This window comes from Pistacia vera, unplaced genomic scaffold (assembly GCF_008641045.1).
Source record: "Pistacia vera cultivar Batoury unplaced genomic scaffold, PisVer_v2 Contig255, whole genome shotgun sequence".
NCBI lineage: Eukaryota > Viridiplantae > Streptophyta > Magnoliopsida > Sapindales > Anacardiaceae > Pistacia > Pistacia vera.
In genome coordinates this window covers 564,024-583,613 of record NW_022196063.1, presented here as the reverse complement: position 1 = coordinate 583,613, position 19,590 = coordinate 564,024, and the positions used below count along the sequence as shown (strand labels likewise).

General features: G+C 34.7%; 3 protein-coding genes across 8 annotated transcripts; 1 reads left to right on the top strand and 2 right to left on the bottom strand.

Annotated features, from left to right (window-relative positions):
* Positions 1-1,096: 1,096 nt before the first annotated feature.
* LOC116132526 (protein LAZ1 homolog 2-like) lies at positions 1,097-4,293 on the top strand. The gene is made up of 8 exons (XM_031418186.1): positions 1,097-1,263; positions 1,559-1,615; positions 2,166-2,274; positions 2,593-2,771; positions 2,845-2,933; positions 3,292-3,541; positions 3,750-3,980; positions 4,068-4,293. Exons 1-8 carry the CDS (start codon positions 1,105-1,107, stop codon positions 4,248-4,250), a joined length of 1,257 nt encoding a protein of 418 aa, XP_031274046.1. The 5' UTR covers positions 1,097-1,104; the 3' UTR covers positions 4,251-4,293.
* Positions 4,294-4,796: 503 nt separating this feature from the next.
* Positions 4,797-11,910, bottom strand: LOC116132563 (inter-alpha-trypsin inhibitor heavy chain H3). Its single transcript, XM_031418229.1, has 13 exons — positions 11,309-11,910; positions 11,046-11,198; positions 10,749-10,961; positions 10,575-10,664; positions 10,280-10,396; positions 9,907-10,176; positions 9,363-9,519; positions 8,978-9,055; positions 8,251-8,351; positions 7,471-7,641; positions 6,646-6,720; positions 6,122-6,226; positions 4,797-5,293 (listed from the first exon to the last, which is right to left on the bottom strand). The coding sequence occupies exons 1-13, from the start codon at positions 11,702-11,704 to the stop codon at positions 4,946-4,948; spliced, it is 2,274 nt and encodes a 757-aa protein (XP_031274089.1). The 5' UTR covers positions 11,705-11,910; the 3' UTR covers positions 4,797-4,945.
* Positions 11,911-12,632: 722 nt separating this feature from the next.
* LOC116132538 (protein trichome birefringence-like 16) lies at positions 12,633-17,925 on the bottom strand. 6 transcript variants are annotated; one of them, XM_031418201.1, is made up of 6 exons: positions 17,652-17,925; positions 17,327-17,389; positions 16,891-17,107; positions 15,870-16,076; positions 15,170-15,365; positions 12,633-13,823 (listed from the first exon to the last, which is right to left on the bottom strand). In XM_031418201.1, the coding sequence occupies exons 3-6, from the start codon at positions 17,042-17,044 to the stop codon at positions 12,995-12,997; spliced, it is 1,386 nt and encodes a 461-aa protein (XP_031274061.1). In that variant the 5' UTR covers positions 17,045-17,107; positions 17,327-17,389; positions 17,652-17,925; the 3' UTR covers positions 12,633-12,994. The 6 variants fall into 6 exon arrangements, with proteins under 6 accessions (XP_031274061.1, XP_031274059.1, XP_031274060.1 ...); XM_031418199.1 differs by having other exon boundaries at positions 16,891-17,121; positions 17,327-17,363; XM_031418200.1 differs by having other exon boundaries at positions 17,327-17,363.
* Positions 17,926-19,590: the final 1,665 nt, after the last annotated feature.

Below are 19,590 nucleotides of genomic sequence, written 5' to 3'. Positions count from 1 at the left end.
TTCTTGTGTTTCATTTCAGGTTCTTGATATTATGTTATTTCCTTTGTTTAAAGTTCGATTTTTTAGAAATTTTTACTAATTATTTGACAAACAATAATGCAGCCGTAGAGGCATCCCGTTAAAAAATCTAGGGTCCACTACTGCTTGGTTATCCCTTAATTTGTAAAATGTGTTTTCAGTTATGAAGCTATGAAGCTCGAAGGCAAAACTGTGAAGACTCTGTCCTAAATGAACAATGTTTTATAGGTAGGGCCCTAGATTATTACGTACCAACTTTATAATTCAGGAGAAAATTAAAGAAAGACACTTTTTTATACAAACTAACAAGTAATTAATTTCAATGTCAAATCCATTTTTTTTTTCTTCTAAACCTCCTACCTTCTGAATTAAGAGTCCTCTTTCTAACAAGAACTTCAAGACTCTATATATATATATATATATGCACTTAAAGTTCTGAATACAAAAAAATATGATTTGTATTAATATATTGAAATTTATTGGTAAAATATTATAAGAATTAAATATAAAATTACAATACGTGTCTTACTACGGGAAACTTTTTACGTTTCTTTGTATTATCCAATATTATTTCAGGCATCAACAATTATAAATTCAAAGGTAACCTAAATAGAAATATGAAGATTATAAATGACATATTATCATTGAAATAAGAATAAAAGAAAAGAAAAAATAAACTGCATGCGTGGGTTATATAAGAATGTGAAAAATTGAGGGGTGGAATGTGTGATTTTCATAAATTAAAGATATCCAACTAAAACTCGAAGATCCTCGTCCTCCCGCGCAAGTGCAACATGTCATTCTCTGAACGAGTAAGTAAACCATAATTGAACGTGTCAACCTCGTATGCAACATATATAAATTCCAACTCCTAGGAATCAACAGAGGTGGCACTCATTATCTCATCCACAATCCAACCTCACACTTCTGTTTAATTTGTTTATTAAATTTACGTGATTTAATGTACCTTTCTATCTTACTCCTAAATCTATGAATTTACTGGTTTAATTTAATTTTGTACATGGAATCAAAGAACAATGAAGATTGTTGATGTGTTTATTTGGAGTGCTGTGTTGAGAGTAGTGGATGATGGCAACAAGTAATGTAGTATTAGTCCATGAAGAAAACACATACAGAAATCTTCACCAACCGGCTGTTATTATTGGTGGATGTTTTGCTCTTGCAGCTGTTATTCTCTCTCTTTTTCTCATTCTTCAACATCTCAGATCATACACCAATCCTGCTGTTAGTTCATTTCACTTTTACTAACTTTTTTTTTCTTTTCATTTTTCTCTCATATATTAGAATTTTAGATGCAAATAAACAAATCCATTCTGTGTCAGCTTCAATTGTAGAGATAGATAAAATATGTGTTTACTGGGTTCTATTAGTTTTGAGGAATTTTTGGGGATATCCGTATTTATTTGTAGTATTGATAATTGCCCAAGTATTAAGGGAATGCAGCGTTATGTCTATTTGCAGTTTTTACTGGGATTTTTACTCACTACCCAGTATTGAAATGATCTATTTCTTTTGACAGGAACAAAAATGGATAGTAGCGGTTTTGTTCATCGTTCCTGTCTATGCTAGTGAGTCAGTAAGATTCTTTCTGAAAACCTGTTTGTAACTTCTTTTTATGGTTGCTTTACCACTAATCCAAAGGAAAGATTATCTTTCCATGATCAAGGCCTTTTAAATTGCAAATAATTTGGCAACTTAGACAGTATACTATTTCACCTACATCAAACTTGCATTGTGTCATGTCCCAAAACAATTCTACTGTCTGATATTTGATCAAATGTTGAGGTGGAACAATTGGTACCATTATGTACCTACTTATGCCTTCAGCTGCCTTACATGTTTAGAAGAAATTAGAAACTAATATATTTTGCTATAAGCGTCTAAACAAAAGCTTAATTTATGGCACAATTTAATCTGGAAAAAAACTTGGGAATGCATGAGTTCGCAATTTCTATCCTTTAATTATCACTGTAGCCTCTTGTACGGAATTAGCACAAACATCTTTTGTCACAGAGAAAAGGAAACTGATAGCTGATGCTTGATTGCATGTCCTGTTCTTGCTACTAATTTTGATGACTTTTTGGTCATACATACATGATAATGATATTTGTTTATTGGTTCCCCAGATTTTATCACTGTGGAAACCGAGGTTCTCTCTTGCATGCGACATTTTAAGAAATTGCTATGAAGCATTTGCCCTGTATTCTTTCGGAAGCTATTTGATTGCTTGTCTAGGTAAGCTATACTCTTTTAGTTTGTCTTGAAGAATGTTTACTTATTCTCTCCACTTTGATTTGACGGTGCTAAACTATCTAATGTAGCTTTATAATGTCAATGTCTTTTACTAATTAACAAATTGAAGCACTTTAAATGGAATTTGATGGATGAGAAACACTGAACTTGATAAAACGTTTGCTCATCAAACGGAATTATATCCCTTGCTGTATATGGCTCAAAGTATCTCTATGAACTTGTCCAGCACATCAACTTCTATGACATTTGTTAACCAAGATTGACTTCATGAATTTAAGTTTGATCGAAATATTAATCTAGGTGGAGAAAGAAGAACCATAGAATTCCTTGAAAGTAAATCAAGAAAGCAGCTCAGTAAGCCATTATTAGCTGAAGAGAATCAAGTTTCGCAAAAAGGGTGGTTCAGTAACTTCTTCTTCCGACCATGTGATCTTGGAAAAGATCTATTCTCAATACAAAAGTTAGGTCTCGTACAGTATGTAAGCCACTAACTTTTTTGTTGTTCCATTTGATTGGGGTCTGGTTGAGTCCTGATATCTGTTGTTAACTCAGATGATTCTGAAGACACTTTGTGCATTCTTGGCATTAGTGTTGGAGCTCTGTGGTGTTTATGGTGATGGGGAATTCAAGTGGTACTGTGGGTATGTGCAACCCAGTCTCGCTTTATTAGAGCATAGAGCTCAGATAATAAAGTGATCTTTCCTATCAGTTGTGTTATCTTGTCTTTACCAAGGAATTTTTTCCGAAATTTTTTGATATTTTTTGTAAAAATAGTATCACCTTCATTGTTAGTTTCAAATTTGAAGATAAATGTATCACATTTGGTGCCTATACTTGTACGTAAAAAAACAAAAACATGTGGCACATGGTTTGGAAGCAGAAATTTGTCTTCATTTTATCATTTTCTATCATGAATTCTGAATATTTGTTACAAGACAGTAAACAATGTTCTTCTGCTTTATTTCTCCACTCCAACCATTAAATTGTCATCTCATGCAGGTATCCATACATTGCAGTAGTGCTGAACTTCAGCCAGATGTGGGCATTATATTGCCTTGTCAACTTCTACAATGTAACTCATGAAAGACTTCGGCCAATAAAGCCACTAGCAAAGTTCATAAGCTTCAAGGCTATTGTGTTTGCAACTTGGTGGCAGGGTGTGGGTATTGCGCTATTATGTGCATTAGGAGTTCTTCCCAACAAAGGAAAACTGAAAAACGGATTGCAGGATTTTTTAATTTGCATTGAAGTAAGTTGCATAATTTTCTGAAGTTTGAAAATTCACTTTTCTTTGAGATGTCTTATGTTATTATATAGTACCCTAATATTTCAAGTAGCTGACGTATTACATATGCCCCAATATTCTTAAGAATAATCTTTTGTGAATTTAGTTCTGCATGGATGTGATTCTTCTTCTTTCTATAGCCATGACTGTACAGATATCTATGACATTGCAGATGGCCATTGCAGCAGTTGCTCATATGTTTGTCTTTTCGGCCGAATTCTATCATTATCTTCCAGCTCCTGAGCCTGGAAAATTAACTACCAGAAGAACCGAAGAAAGACTAAAGTTAGAGGAGAAAGACAAGAAACCAGCCATGCTTGAGAAAACTAAAATTCAAATTGAGGCACCTGGAACAAGCATCAGTGAAAGTGTTCAAGACATAGTTGTTGAAGGTGGCCAACGAGTAAGTTCTCACTAATATTCTAAATGATATATTCAACATATGTTCTTGAAGATTTCATACTTGATATTGAATTTTATTAATAATCAGGTTGTCGAAGATGTTGTGTTGACCATAAATCAAGCCATGGGACCTGTGGAGAAGGGTGTGACAAAAATCCAAGAGAAGCTCCATTCTAAATCGTTGAGTTCAGATGACAAGGAAGGAGAGTGGGAGTTCAAAGTTGAGGAACATGTAGAAGAAAATCTAACTGGAACCAAAAATTTTGCTTGAGTTTAGAGAAAAATAATTAGTTAAGACTCTGATGGAGATGAACTGTCACATTTGCATGATTTTAATGGTTCTGAACTCATGATTATGTATTTAGGTTTGGCCAACCATTCAATAGTAATTCTTAATGCGAAGGATTTGTGATTTGTTGTGGGAAGTGGGTTTACTGACAAAAATTATTGCTGGCTAAGTTGAGCAGCACTGTATACTACTGGTAACTATATTGTAAATTTATTGCCATGAAAATGAGTTCGGTTATTTATATTGCAACATCTTGGTTCGAAGCTTGAAGACAACATAATCGCTTTTATGCAGAAAGTAAAACAAATAGAGGTATTCAGGTGGCTCTCTATAAGATTCAAGTATCATGTATCATCTATTTTATAGGATAAGGTCTTATTTCGAGCTGCAAATATCAGTTGCACCTTTTGGCCCCCAACTGCATTACTTATCTGAGAGGCAAGAGAGACAAAGAAAGCCAATTGTCATTTCGCTACCATCTAATAAAACTATGCTTGCAAAACTAACCATCTAATAAAACTATATCATTGAGATGCTATAGATTTTCAACACGCAGAGGTTCTCTGCTACGACTGTTAAGTTGGGTAATATACACATGATGCTGTAAATAATTATCATTTCTGTACCGTTAAAGAACTAGCATACAGTTGATTAAGAGGAAACTTTTAGCTTCAGTTTCATCTTCCATCGGATCCAGAGCAACATATTGAACAACACTCAAGGCAGCCAAAACATGCTAGGGCAGTGCAGACTTGTGTCAAGAGAATTACAAATCGGTCGTTTAGATTAGAACAGCACTGGATGCAACACATGCAACAGCACTTGTTGGCCATACTGCTGCAACAATTGGATGCCACCTTCACAAATATTTCCGCAACCTCTGGTAATTTTGCTTCTTCAGCCCCTGGAGGAATGTTTTCAGTTGTTGCAATCAAGTCACCAAAGCCGATGCCGAGGCTCTGTAGAGATATTGTTTTTGAGGCTCCAGAATCTACTATCTTTTGACTACCACTTCCCTCTGATTCCTGTTTAATTTAATTTTCAGTGGAACTGTTATTAGAACAACGTGGTTTATAGGGATAAAAAACACTTGTACTATTATGAACCAGGCACAATGAGAAGAATGGATGATGCAACGCTTATTGGAATTGTTTTCAAATGCTTCATTCAACAATAAATCCGAAAAATGGATTTTGTATTTGAAGATTCAAGAGCATGTCTAATGTCATCTTCTGATAAGAAAACTCTGGTCTAATATGGTATTTAGAAACAGAAATACCAATAATTTTCTTTGTAAAGACTTCGATTTGGGAAAAACAAAAATTTCAAAAATGAAGTCCTTGGTTTCCTTAGTAAAAGTTGAAAATTTTCCAAAAACGTTTTCTGAATACTCACTGCCAAAATACTCTTGCTTGTTTTTGGATTCCAAAAAACAAAAAAAGGATCCAATAAATTGTACCACATGGCTCCTAAAAATTCCAAAATTTTGATTTAAACAAGAAAATAATTTGCAAGCGGCAATTGATCCAGCTAGAAGGATCCAAGTGCCCTTTTACCATTTGAAGGGAAAGTGCAGGATAAATGGGATATAAAGTGATAAAGAAGAAACAAAGTGATTCATAAAGTTACCAAAAAAGTTTTATACTTGGTCAATTTCAACAACCATTCTTAGTTATTAGATCGCTCCACATAAGAATTATACGAGTTTTTTTTTTTGTTAATTTGCTTTTTTATACTTTGATGAAATACTACAAAATCAGAGCTGAAGAAAACAAATGTAAGTCAAAGGATGCAGCTTCAGTTACTAAGACACACACAGCATCGTCTCAGCAAAATTTAACATCAATGTTTACCTTCTTTATGCTTGGTGATTCTGTTCTCTTTCCCTCATCAGTCTCCAGTATGATCATAGAGGTATACTCGGAAATTACGCCAGTCTGTACACTCATTTTAGCAACCTGCCAATAGAAAGGGAATATCAACATCAAGTCCTTTTTCCAAAAAAATGTATACTAGGTTACAATATGTGGAAGCCTTCCAGTTAATGCAGCTAGTGAAAAGGCTCACGCAGCCAGATCCACAACCCTCCAGATGGTCCACTTACTCATAGCAAAAAAAATTTCAAATAAATTCCGGGAACATCAGACCAGAAATCAATAACCAAAAAGATTTTGGGAAAAAAGTTGATTTCTGCTTAGGATAGAACTTTATTATAAATTCCTTTGGAACCTGATGAAGACAGATGTCATTTGATTTTTTTTCATTCCATAAACTTCAAAAAGAAAATACACTTTGTTCCCATTTCTCGTATTCAATGGAATCCACAGAATGAGAAAAATATAAACCTAGTAAAATAAGAAATTGGAATGCAACAGACCTTCTCCTCCAGCTGTTTATCTTCTGAAAACCATGCTTGAGCCGTGAGTAAATCAATTTGTTGCTTTGCAAATACCTGATGCAGAAGGGGAAAATTTTAAATTTACTCGAACTAAGGTCGCAAAGTTATAGAGATTCTACATGAAACATTTATGAGGCATTATGCATAAGCTAATATAGGGATCATGTGAAAAGATGAACTAAGCCAATTGAAAAGAGGATTGACGAATATATATATATATATTAGATTCTAGAATTCTAGTTATTTTCGCATTTTAATTTATTTTATTATACTTTTACATTAGGTTTTCTTATTCTATTTGGAAAGTAATTTCTTATTCAAGGAGTATGATTTCAAGCCTATAAAAAGGCCTTAGATCTAATTTATTATTCACACTTTGATGATTAATAAATATATTGTATTTTCCCTCACGTAAATTCTTTCTATTCTCTTCTAAATTTTCTTTCTTAGCTCTCTTCTTCTCTTTGTCTCTCTTAATTCTCTCCTTCTCCTACATCAAAATTTGTTTGTAATAAAGACAACATATTGAATCATAACCCTGGGAGCTAATAGATACAGGATTTAAAGGTGTACTCTCTGATATGGATCACAACCATACAGTAAGCCTTAGCTTGATACCCATAGCAGGTAAAAGTCATTGTGAGAGAATCAAAGATACATATCAAGAGCACGTTACATTACATCTTTGCAGCCACCAAAAAAGGAAAAAAAAAAAAAAGAGAAAAAGAAACTCTAGAGGGGCACCACATGGCATGATATCAACAACTTGGATAAATGACTAAATGTAACAAGTCAGTGCCTTACTCTGTCAAGAGGTATGTCCTTTGCATGTTGTGCCTTCAATTCCATGACAAAATCACTCAAATCTCCCAAGAGACCTTTAGCTTTAATATTATCAGGAAAATTTCCCTGGTACCTCCCAGATATGGTCAATGGGGTTTCTGATGTACAGTCTGGAATACGAGAAGGGTACACCTATAAAAAAAAAAATTGTAAAAAGCCTTCATGAGTATGGAATGTGCCAAATAACGAAACTAAATTCAATAAAACTGTTACATACAAACCCATCTGGTTTTGAAACAGGAAAAGACCTCCCTACCAGAGACATTTTGGATAAGTTTTATGAAACTTCCGAAAAACTCCAATAGTTTTAAGAGGGATATATGATGATTTTATCATTTAGGAGGAGGTGTTAAAATATTCTGACGTTTTCGCTTAAATTCAAAAGAAGCTAATGAAAATTTTTCTGAATTAATAGCATACACATTAAACCAATGTCCATAATATGTATCACCTCATGTGTCATAATGTGTCATAGAGTAAAGATAGACAATCTCAATGTTTGAAAATTATAAAACCATTACACATAGGTGCAAATATAATATACTATCGCTAACATGATCAATATGAGAAACGATAAACTATTACAACTGCAAGCAAGTGAAAATAACTGGAATCACACCAAATGACACGGTAAAATCTCAACAGAGGAATCTATTAGTGATATGAAAAGAAAAATAGAAGAATAAGAGACAACAAAAATATCTAAAAATGCTAAGCAAAACCTAAATAAAAGAAGCATACCTCAAACTCATCAAGATCTTTTAACATGTCAATGGTTATATTTGCAAGAACCATTGATAAACCTTTGGTGAATAATTTTTGCAAACCCAGCTCCACTGAATCTGACAATCAGAAAAATCATAAAAGGTAGATGATCAGCAATACGAAAGAAAAGCCAAAGTTTTCACAAAATTATAGTTATCTAAGAGCTGTACAAACAACTGATAATATAATTTTGAATGTTAATACTTAATAATAAAAAGCCATTGGCATAGCCGCATAGCTGCAAACCTAAGGGCAAAAAGCTCAATTACTCAATTGGTTATTGAATCTATATCAATGTATAGCAGCACCAAGTTTAACATCCTTAAGGATTCATGAGTTAAAACCAGAGGGAATCCCATATTATATTGTAAATACGGATATCAACTAAAGAAATGAAATCTAACAATCAGGAGTGACCCACTCAAGATTTTGTAGACCTGTAACATGTTCTAAAACATAACCAAGCATCTCATAAAGTTCAAACGGTTAAATAAGAATTAGATCATGCATAGGTCCGACAACAAAGTTTCATATCACTCAAACAACCTTGCATGCCGCTGACAGCTCTGAGACCAAATATAAATATATATATGGTTGGGTGAACCAAAACGCCATTAATAGATAAGAACTCATTCCAACCAATTCCCAATATATATATATATATATATATATATATTTGACAACTTTGAAGTGCAGAACTGACCTATATCATATGCCGCGCCATAGTGCCCTCTGCTAATCATTGCAAGCATATGTAGGAAATAATGGTTACAGTATACACCTGAAAATTTTCACACAATAAGTTAATTTTAGGTGCTCTATACATATCATACACTGTTTGATACAAGTCCAGATACAAAAACGAGTATACATCATTACACAAATGTCCTTCAAAGCTAGCAACTAATGTCATGGAAAACTAGCAAGGGAGAGCATATGTTTCAAATGATATGAATTTGTCAAAAATAATTAACAAAATTACCAGTGGCATATAGCCCTCCTTTTTACTCCTTCATGGAGTAGAAAAAAGAAAGGCTTTGGAGAAATTAGCATGCCAATAAAAGGTAGAAATTAGCAGAAAGCATTACCAATTCCAAAAGTGTATATACGTGGACAAATTGGCCCTCCATTTGTTAGGCGACTTTTCATCATATCACAAATGTGTCTCTCATTTTCAACAGCCCCATCAGTAACAAGGAAGATGGTAGGAATTGAACCACGAGTATTACATAGCATATCTACAGCCTGAAAGAAAAATGGAACCGCACACCCATAACTTTGAATCAAAGTTAATACCAAAAGATTATATCTACTTGAAACAGTATAAGCAACATTAAAATATTTTCAAAACATACAAATATGCAATATGACCATGGAGAGCGGAACCATCACAGCATGTAGATTGTCAGTGCCAAGTATCTAAAAATTTTTGGTCTTATCAAGTAACAACATAACTTTTACAAGGCTATAGCACTTTTTTATTTTTAATAATTTTAGTGGGTATATGTATAGTATACTAATAAATGAACAAGGTACAGCATGATTTACACTGGGGTATGAAAGATCAGAAGTTAAAACTGGCAAACTCTAGATCAGGACTTCAACTAAAACTAAATCTGAATGAAAAGAGACCTTAGTTAGGGGAAGAAGTATATCTGTACTCCCCTCTGCAATCAGATTTACTCCAATCCACTGAGTTGCCCTTTCAACTGCCTCCTTCGTAGCCAACTCCATTGATGTTGAAAATAGATATGTCTCTCCACTAAAAGCTATAATGTTAAACGAATCTTTTGGATCAAGCTTAGCGAGGGCAGCAGACAACGCATTCTTTGTATCCTCAAGTGGTTTTCCTTGCATACTTCCACTTATATCAACCATAAATATTATATCCTTTCTGAACACCTATTGAATAAGAAGATGAGGAAAGGTGTAACAGAAACAAATCATAAGAAAACAAATAAATAGAATAACTGCTTATCAGACTAAACAAGTTCTAAAAAATTACCTTTCTACTTTGCTGGCTTCCTGGATAAAAATAGACGCTGAACATCTCTCTTTGATCAACATCGTGCAGAGGTGGAGACTGCAACAGGATGCCACCAACCATATGACTTGGAGAAACCTAATATATCAAGTAGACACGATATAGTGACTAAGGTATCATACACATAAAAATAAAAGGTAATCTCTCAAAGTTATCTATCTAACTCTAGTACACTATAGTTCCATAAACCATACTTAAATGATGACTCGTGTACTGTATAAATTTTAGAATGAGAGTAAAAATTGATAAGTCTTACAGTGTATGAGAAACTGAAGTCATTACTTGACCATTTAAGCACTTCTGATTCATAAGAAAAACCAAGCTTTCCTGCTTCACGCCTTAATTGCTGGAAAGTTGAAGAAAAAAATTAACTCTTGGAAAGATAGTTAAAATCAAAACAAATTCAGGACAACACTAAACAAACATGTACCTTCAAAGGATGACTAGTTGTCTTGCACAAAATCTCAGTTCCAGTACCAGCATTTACATTTAACAGTATCTTTTCTTTTTTTGGAATCTTCTTTATAGCAGGAGTGACATACTCAGGAAACTTAAAAGGTACATTTAAAGAAAATTCTCCATCACAGTAAGACAATTTCTGGGACCAATGAAGTTTTACTGAAAGAAAGGAACCCCCATCAATCTGAAAATGTAATAAACTAATCAAAGTTAGAAAAACAAACCTAAAATAAGTAAAATTTAGCTTACCAAACCGAGTAGTAATTACCTGTGGTATTGTTAAGGTGAAAATGTGAGGCTTCAAAAAGCCACCATTCTCAGGCCTGGCTGCCTTTTCCACACCCTCCTTGTCTTCCAATGCAATCAAACGAGTACAATATGATTTACTAGAAACCTCTACCTCAACACCTAAGATTGAACCCTGTTAGCCAAATAATATATTACTTGTCTTGTTGACAATAAAACAAAACAAAAATTAAACAAATCCAAATCCAAATCCAAATTCATTTTCTTTATTATCATAAAGTCTACCTCCTCGCCCATAGGGATAGCAATGCGACAATCGCAGCTCTTACTGCCCATAACACAATGGACTCTCCAGGATCCGGAAACCCGAACAAAAGCCGTATCCAGATAACAATCCACATCCAACTCGACGCCGTTCATTTGTAACGGAATCAGCGCCGGAGGATCGCACCTGCCATGCACGTGCGGCTGGTAGCTCGGTATATCCGGATTGTCCACGATCTTCGGGTCGGGTATCACCGCGTACAACATCGGCGCCTTCGGCATGTACATGTTGACCGACCCTGGTTTCTCCATCGACGTCGGAACCCTCGGCGGAGACACGGCTCGGTCCTTCCCGAAGTATAGTCGCTTCGAGAGTTTAAGCCCATCCTCCACCGCAGTCGCAAAATCATTGGCCATTGAAATCAATTCAAAGTATTTCCCCAAAAAATGAATTTTATATAAGTTTTTGGGCTTTTAGATTAATGGAAAGAAAGAATAGAAGAAGAAGAATCACTTCTGAGTTGGTATTTCTTAGTTCTTACAGCTATTAAACAGAAAACTTGGGTTTTTTTATTTATTTATTATTGTCTTGGATAGTGAAGCTTTCGGAGAAAGCGACAGGATGTCCAAAGCCGTTAGGATACAGCTGAGTCATCAGAGTGATGAAGATTGAAGACGTCTATGATTACAAAGTGCCGGCTTTGACAGTTGGGTGATGGACCGTTGTGATCTAAAGTTGTAGATGGTGCACGGTCCAGGTGATTTGTTCCTGCTCAACGGAATGTTATTTTAACGTTTTCGATGAAGCCACGTGCCCATGAACAGAGGATTTGAATTTGATAAATAAGAATAAAGGATACTATCCGTTGGAAGCAAAAGCAAGTGCAAATAGAATATTGTTAATGGTCCTTGATTTAGAGCCAGCACGAAAGTGGGTATATAATGTACGGTATTGGTAAACATGAATTCAATAGTTGATAATATATCAATCACTGATTACTATTTTAGAATATAAAAGGTTAAAAAGGTAATAATGTTGAGGAATAGTGATCATGTATTATTTGAAAAAGATAAGGATGATTATATTAGGTCGGTAATAGTTATCAAAAGTGGTGATGTCTTGGATCAAATGATAAAGGTTATGGGTTACAGATGCATTATTACAGGAAAACATCACATTCATTGAACGCCTGAACGTGGGCTTTCAGTTTAATGATGTGACGGATCCACGATGTTTAATGCAACATGGTTGGTAGGCGTCTAATTCCCTCACTAAAAGTAACCCACTCCAATTGAAAATATATTCTACGCCAAGGGTGGTTGGATTTCAAAGCCTTGCAACTTATTGAAATCAGAAAAATATATTATTAGAGATTAAATTGCTACAGTGCACGCAAGCTATAAAAAATATTAATACAAATCCACAACTTATCCCGTATCCACCATCCTACTCTTTTATCTTTTCTCTTTTTCCCGTGCTCTTTCCTCCAGTATTAGCATAGTAACAACCAAGAAAAACTAATTTCCGCTGTAAATATGCTGCTTTCTCAGGAAGTGAAGTGCCATATCAAAAGATCCTGAGAAGAATTTGATCAGATAAGCTATGAATTCAAGAAACTAAATCTACCAACTTGGCCTTTATAGTGACTTCACATGAGGCCAAGAGAAGGTAGCAATTTACCATTACCGAGTGCCTAGAATACAGGACTAAATTTGCGCAAACAGGATTTCATTCCATGTATCAGGAACACCAGGTAGACACCAATGCAAGCAGTCCTGCCCTCCATTTGAGGCTCTAATACTGTACCGGGATATGTGACCCTCGTCTCTCAGTTGGGATATAGCTGTTATGTCCAACAGCTTAACTCCTGTCCCCTTCACCGCACTACCAGCACTATAATCACTGGACACATCTTGTAATACCTCTTTCCCTATAGACATGGGGGTGGTATTGTCACAGCTTCCTCCTGTGTTCCAGTCCCCATTAACAAAATGCCTGGGTGAGATGCTCCTATAAAAGGCTTTTAAGCGAGGATGTTCAGGCAGCTGTGAGTTCACCCAACTAACAATACTGTGGATTGTGAAGTTCTTGGCACCTGCAATCTCAGCTATCTTCCTATTTGTGTTCGGCACACCCCCCACATGCATTACCCACCGGTTAGCCTGAACCTTACCTCGATTCCAGTGATGCCCTGTGTTGAGCACTAGTACATCAAATTTGTGAAGATATTGGCGCAAGAATGCTGGTGGCCGATCAAGATGCATGGCATACTCAGTGGTTGGGTTAGTGACATTAAGAGGTTCCAGGTCACAGAGACATGCTGACCAGTAATACAGGATTGTGGTGTTACTGCTAGGAAAACGATAAGCCCACCCATCAGGGCGAATAGCCCCATGAGCTTTGACAAGCCCATATTCCTTTCCTACGTCTTTGATGTCAGGGCTCTCCTCACCACCTGTGGCCATGCACATCAGAGACTGGAACTGTTGTCGACCCAAAGAATCTCCAATAAAAGCTATAGTTTTATCTTGCATCCTGGAATGCATAAACACAATTATCAAATATTTAAATTTAAACCTGAACTACACATATTAAAGCGAAGAAAAGGATTAGTTGATCATTATGTATGGTAATGAATCAGAACAAACAAAAAATACACGAGAGAAACAGAGGAGTAATTGCACGAAGCAAGGTCAAATGCCATCATATAAACAACATCTAACCCCTGTCCCCCAAGTGCTGAGATTCCCAACATATGATCTTTTACCCAAATGTACGTGGAATACCACACAAAAAATAAATAAATAATTTAAAAAAAAAGAGTTGGATGTTCAAGCATCCTTGCATGCTCCTCCTAGCAGCCATCCAACTCGGGTTGATTAGTTAAACCTACCAAAGTGCCAAGTATCATATTTCACAGCCTAGCAGACAACCCTGGGTTAACAAATACCATTCCCATGACTATTACTTAGCCCTGACATCCTAGGAAAAGAAATGAGATTGATCAATAAAGCAATTTCGCTGTGGAGGACCTGGTCCACTTGGATTGTAAAGAGGTAAACTGTAGAAGAACACATTCATATCTTACAAGCAGGAAGCACATCTACTAAGTACTAAAACAACAATTACCTTGATAGCTTTTGGCATATTTCTATGGTCAGTTCAGGTCATGTTTCCCTATGCCTATTTCCATGGTCAGTTCAGATCATATTTCCCAATTTAATTAAAGAAGCTGATTTACAAATGGGAACCAAGCCCAGCTTCAGGTCATTTAAGGTATAGATTTATGAAGAAAAACCTAAAACAAAATTAAATTGTCAATTCAAGCCAATTCCAAACTGCATCCACAGGATAATGGCCATTCTATATCAATTCCCCCCAATCCCCAAGCCAAAACCCTCAGCTTCAGTGAGTGATGATTATGTGAACCAAAAGCCAAAACATATGGCAGACATAAATAGTTAAGACCTCTTGATGTAGGACAAATAAGAGTTCTATTTTTTATTGGGATTATATTTCTGATTTTGAGAAGGATTAGAATTTCTAATCCTGAAAAAAGATGATATAGAAGTCCAAAACACCAAAATAACCTTGACAACTCCAGATCCATGTGTATCTGTCCTACATCTCCTCCACTATGAAAAGAGTATTACTGCCCTTAAAAACTTGTCACCAACTTTTCATACCAACTGACGCAACAACTAATGTTTAGCAATGTCATGTCACTTAACATACCATTCTATAGTCCACAGGATTAAGAAATATCAATAGCTACATTAGTGGATGAAGAAGATATTAAAAAAATTTGTAAATATAGCACTACTCATAATTCTAACTTGATAAATTCATATAGTGGTTATAAGACAGAATTACAATGTCACCTTCTTAAGAACTTGGATGCTTCAAATTCTTCCATCTGACAATCCTTCGGCTGCCAACGTATATTCTCATAAGCAAAGTCTGTGCGCTGCATCAATCGACAGGCCCACATTCCAGATAGCCATTGCTTACAACCGAACCCAGAATATAAAGGTCGCGTATTATCTACAACCCATTTTCCCTTTGCATAATTACAGGCTGCAGTACAGGTAAGACAAAGGACAATATCAGTAAATAGTATCATTAAAATACACCACTCATTTATACATCATCAACAGATAGAACAAAGAAGCATATGGAAAGTAAACTTGTGCTTATCCATTACTTCTCTGAGGAACCAACTAAAATTAACATGTGAAATCCACAAATTAAGATTTTATGATATTGCTAAAACCAACAGCAAAACTGACAACACAACTATGTAACATGTACTTATAAGACCAGAAGCCGAACAGGCAAATCTCATTCAAGATTTTCAATATTTGTCTTCAAAAAACTGGTCAATATTGAATTTTCAGGCCAGAATATTCAACTATCCTAACTTGTAGTTTGCTCATCAATTAAATAGCCTATGATCAAAGGAATACCATTTTTTCTTCTGACAAAAGAACAATTTTGATAAAGCTCCAATAAGTTTTCCAAAAGCATAAAGCATGCAAGAAAAAGAACTCAAAACACAGAAGTTTTCTAGATTCTTTTCACCTTTTGCCCTGCTTGTCTTTGTAGAGTCTACTGGTGTTATTTCATCCAGACTTTGTTCTCTTTGTTTCAAATTTTTTTCCCCTAAAGTTAGTTTGTCATCTCCTCTTACTTCTCTCAGGATAGTGGAATTATTGGCACTGCTACCTTTCTCTGATTTCGGACCCTGCTTGTGTTTTGGTAATCCTTCTGCTACACTTAAGGGATTTTCTGCACACCACCATGATAAATGTTAATTCTTGGATATACCACAATTACATACGTGCACAAATAGAGAATGTAAGATGCCAGCAGCATTCAAAATCAATACAAAAAAAAATAAGACATTGAAGGGCAAGGAATCAGTTCAGTGGAGCAATCTCATAAGAATAAATCAAGGAGCTTGATAATCCTCTATCCATGTGATCTGATGACCTTAACAATAATGTAACTCACCATTAAGTTTCTTTATCCTGATAATAGGAAACAGAAAAAACTATTTTACCTTTATTTTGAGCAGGAGTTTGTACTGCTAAAAGACTCGTTTGATGACTTAAAGTCACATTTTCTACAGATGCCAGTATACATTTGTTCACTAATTATAAAGATAGCAATCTTGTTACAGAAGAATCTAATAGAACATATGAACCACATATGAAAGACAGAAAAACAGGATGTTGAGCCTAATGCAAATATGGTTGCATTCATTGTATTATTTCTAGGTTTCTTAATTTAAACTTTTTACCTATAATTTTCTCTTAAAAATAATTATAATGGATGCCTTTTCATTCCTACAGACAGGTTATTATTCTCATTCTCACGTAAAATTACAATTAGCATCATTTTTGGGCAAAAAATATATCAAGAATGATCTGTTCCTATAACTAGGAGGTGAACTCATGTTGATGTCTACGGTTATAAATTGCACTCTTCAAATCCTTCAAATTTAAAACTAAATGAAATAACCGGTCACATTAGATTGATAGAAAAACAGACAACGAAAAGTTAAATTAGTAGGCTTAAAAAGAAATCACAAGAGACGCACCTGCATAGAGCTGCAGCAACTGATTTTTGGGTGGGAGAAAGGCACTAAGAAGCGGAGTTCTATCCCATGCCCATAGAAAAATGGTTATGGACACAAGAACAATGAGAACAAGAGAGAGTTCTTTACCCCTGAATATAAAAAAGCTTCCTTTCATCCTCTAAAAGCTTTAATTTGTCCAAGTCTCATCAAAACCGGTCAGCTTCCTCCCACCTGTGGACTGTAGTCCACAATCTCAAAACACAAAAATAAATAAATAAATAAAAATCAAAAATCAAATCTCAAAAACAACACATCATCAACTCTAGTTACAGAAGTTGAACTAGCCATAAGCAGTCACTATCAAAATTTACAAACGAGTATGCTAATTTAAGAGTAACACCGGTTTAACTTAAAACAAACCAAATAAAACCACTTTCAGTATAGAAATTACTCTCACCTCTTTTGGATTATTCTTTCTGGATCACTTTTGTTAGCTATAACAAAGATCTCCGCGTTAAAACTAACACATGTCAGAGCATAAAAAAGGTAGTAGAGAAGTTCACAAATTACTGCAAATGGTGTATGATGATACAACTACACCGTCAAAGGCAGAGTAACAAAAATTAATCTCATATTATAATATTAAGTTTCGGTGATCTTGATGTGATAGTAAAATAGATCTGACGGTGTTGATCTAATGCAAGAGTTTAAAACAAAACTAAGAAGAAGAAGAAGAAAAACATTAAGCTTTAGTTTATGTAATTCATCGGGAAGAGAAATACCTGAGAATTTGGTTAAGCTCTTCAGTAATATTTGGAAACGCGTCTTTGACAGAAGAAGGGTCAGACAGATAGTGAGTCGGGAACTGAAATGGCGCCGTTTCAGCTTTGAAGAATGTGAAAGCAGAGAGAGACCCGATGGCTGTGGAGAATGAAAGTGAAGAAATATGACGGAAAAAAAAAAAAAGATGGAAAAATCAAAATCAATGAAAATTAGGGGAAAAGAAAAAGAATAAAAGGTTGGGCGAGGTGAATAATTAGTGACCCGCAGGTGAACAAGGCAAGGAGGACTATCGTTTAGTCAATTACTGATATCATTACGGCGACTGGTGACGAAGAATGATTGAACTTACTTACGTGGCGGAGATTAAGGCCTTGTTTGGGGCTAATTGTTTTGTTAATTGTCAGATTAATTTCCCTAAATAGCTTATCTAGATACGGTCTCCAGCACGCTGACGGCAAATTGACGACGTGGTAGCCATATGGCATGTTGTATACATATTTTTTATTGCAATAATTTGCATAACCATATATAAATAGATAATAATAAAATCACCTTAAGTTACTTAGGGCATCCCCAATAATATTATTTATTTTAAAGATCATCTTTCTCATAAATAAAAAAATATTTTCATTAATTTCTAAATATAAAGTATAAAAATTTTACTCAAATCTAGTGAATTCTTTAAATTTAATGAAAATACTCTTTATTTTCAAAAACGAAACTTAATAAAAGAGAGAATTAATAAACAAAATACTTAGAAACTTAAAGTTTATTAATTAAAATTATGATAAAAAGTGAAATTTGACTCTCTAGATATAGAAAGTCAAAATAACTATTTAATTTATATTTAAAGAATAAAGAGTCTGTTGGATTCTTGTTTGTATGAATAAACTTTTTATAATAAATAGTTTATGTCATATAAAGAATCTTTTAGAGATACTCTTATACCGGTATGTAATATATTATATAGCTAGTAATTCTATAAGAAATATAAGATAAAATTTACTATATAACTTTTACAAACATATATATATAATATAAATCCGAAAATTCTAATTTTTAATTCATATATATACACATAACATTGATATACTTTAGTAAATATAAGGTAATCTTGAACAGTGCCACCAAACTCCACCATTTCTTGACGTCCCACCCGATCGCAAATCATCTAGTACCTGCAAAACAGTAAATTAACGGAGTGAGCACTAATTGCTCAATAAGTAAACCAAACTACACTACTGTGTTTCCTCCGTTACTCATTTTCTGATTTTTCTTTTTGTCACTTTATTCTTTTATTATAATCTTCATTCCTTTCTGTTTCTCTTTATCTTATGTTGTAATCTCTTTCTTTTCTTTTCTGATTCTCTTTCTTTTATTTCTTCTTTCCAGTTTGCCGATCGAACTAGGTTGATGCATGGATTTGGAACCCTGTCCATGTGAGTGGGTACAGTCCCCATCTACATGCACTACTCACGGACTGTACAAGTATTGCATCTCTCTGTTGTGGCCGCTCGCTCGGGGCAGCGTGCATGTAGGTATGCTCTACTAGGTACATACACTACTCACGGACTGTACAAATACTATATCTCTCTACTGATGCCACTCACTCGTGGCGGCGTGTATGTGGGCATCTCTATCACTCACGGGTTCCCCATCGCAAAAACCTTATATCATAGTATAATATAGAAAGAGATACTATGCACATTTCAACATGAATTTCCAAGCTATGGAAATTCTACACTTGCATTCTTTAAAAACATACATTTTCCATATATGAACATATCATTTCATCAAATATATATGTTCATACAATCATTAAATAATCATAAAGACCACTCATTCAAATATGCTTCACAACCCTTTAAGCATCATTTTCATACTTGGAATCAATTATGGATTATTAGACTACAAATAAACTAATAAAGTGGAAGCACT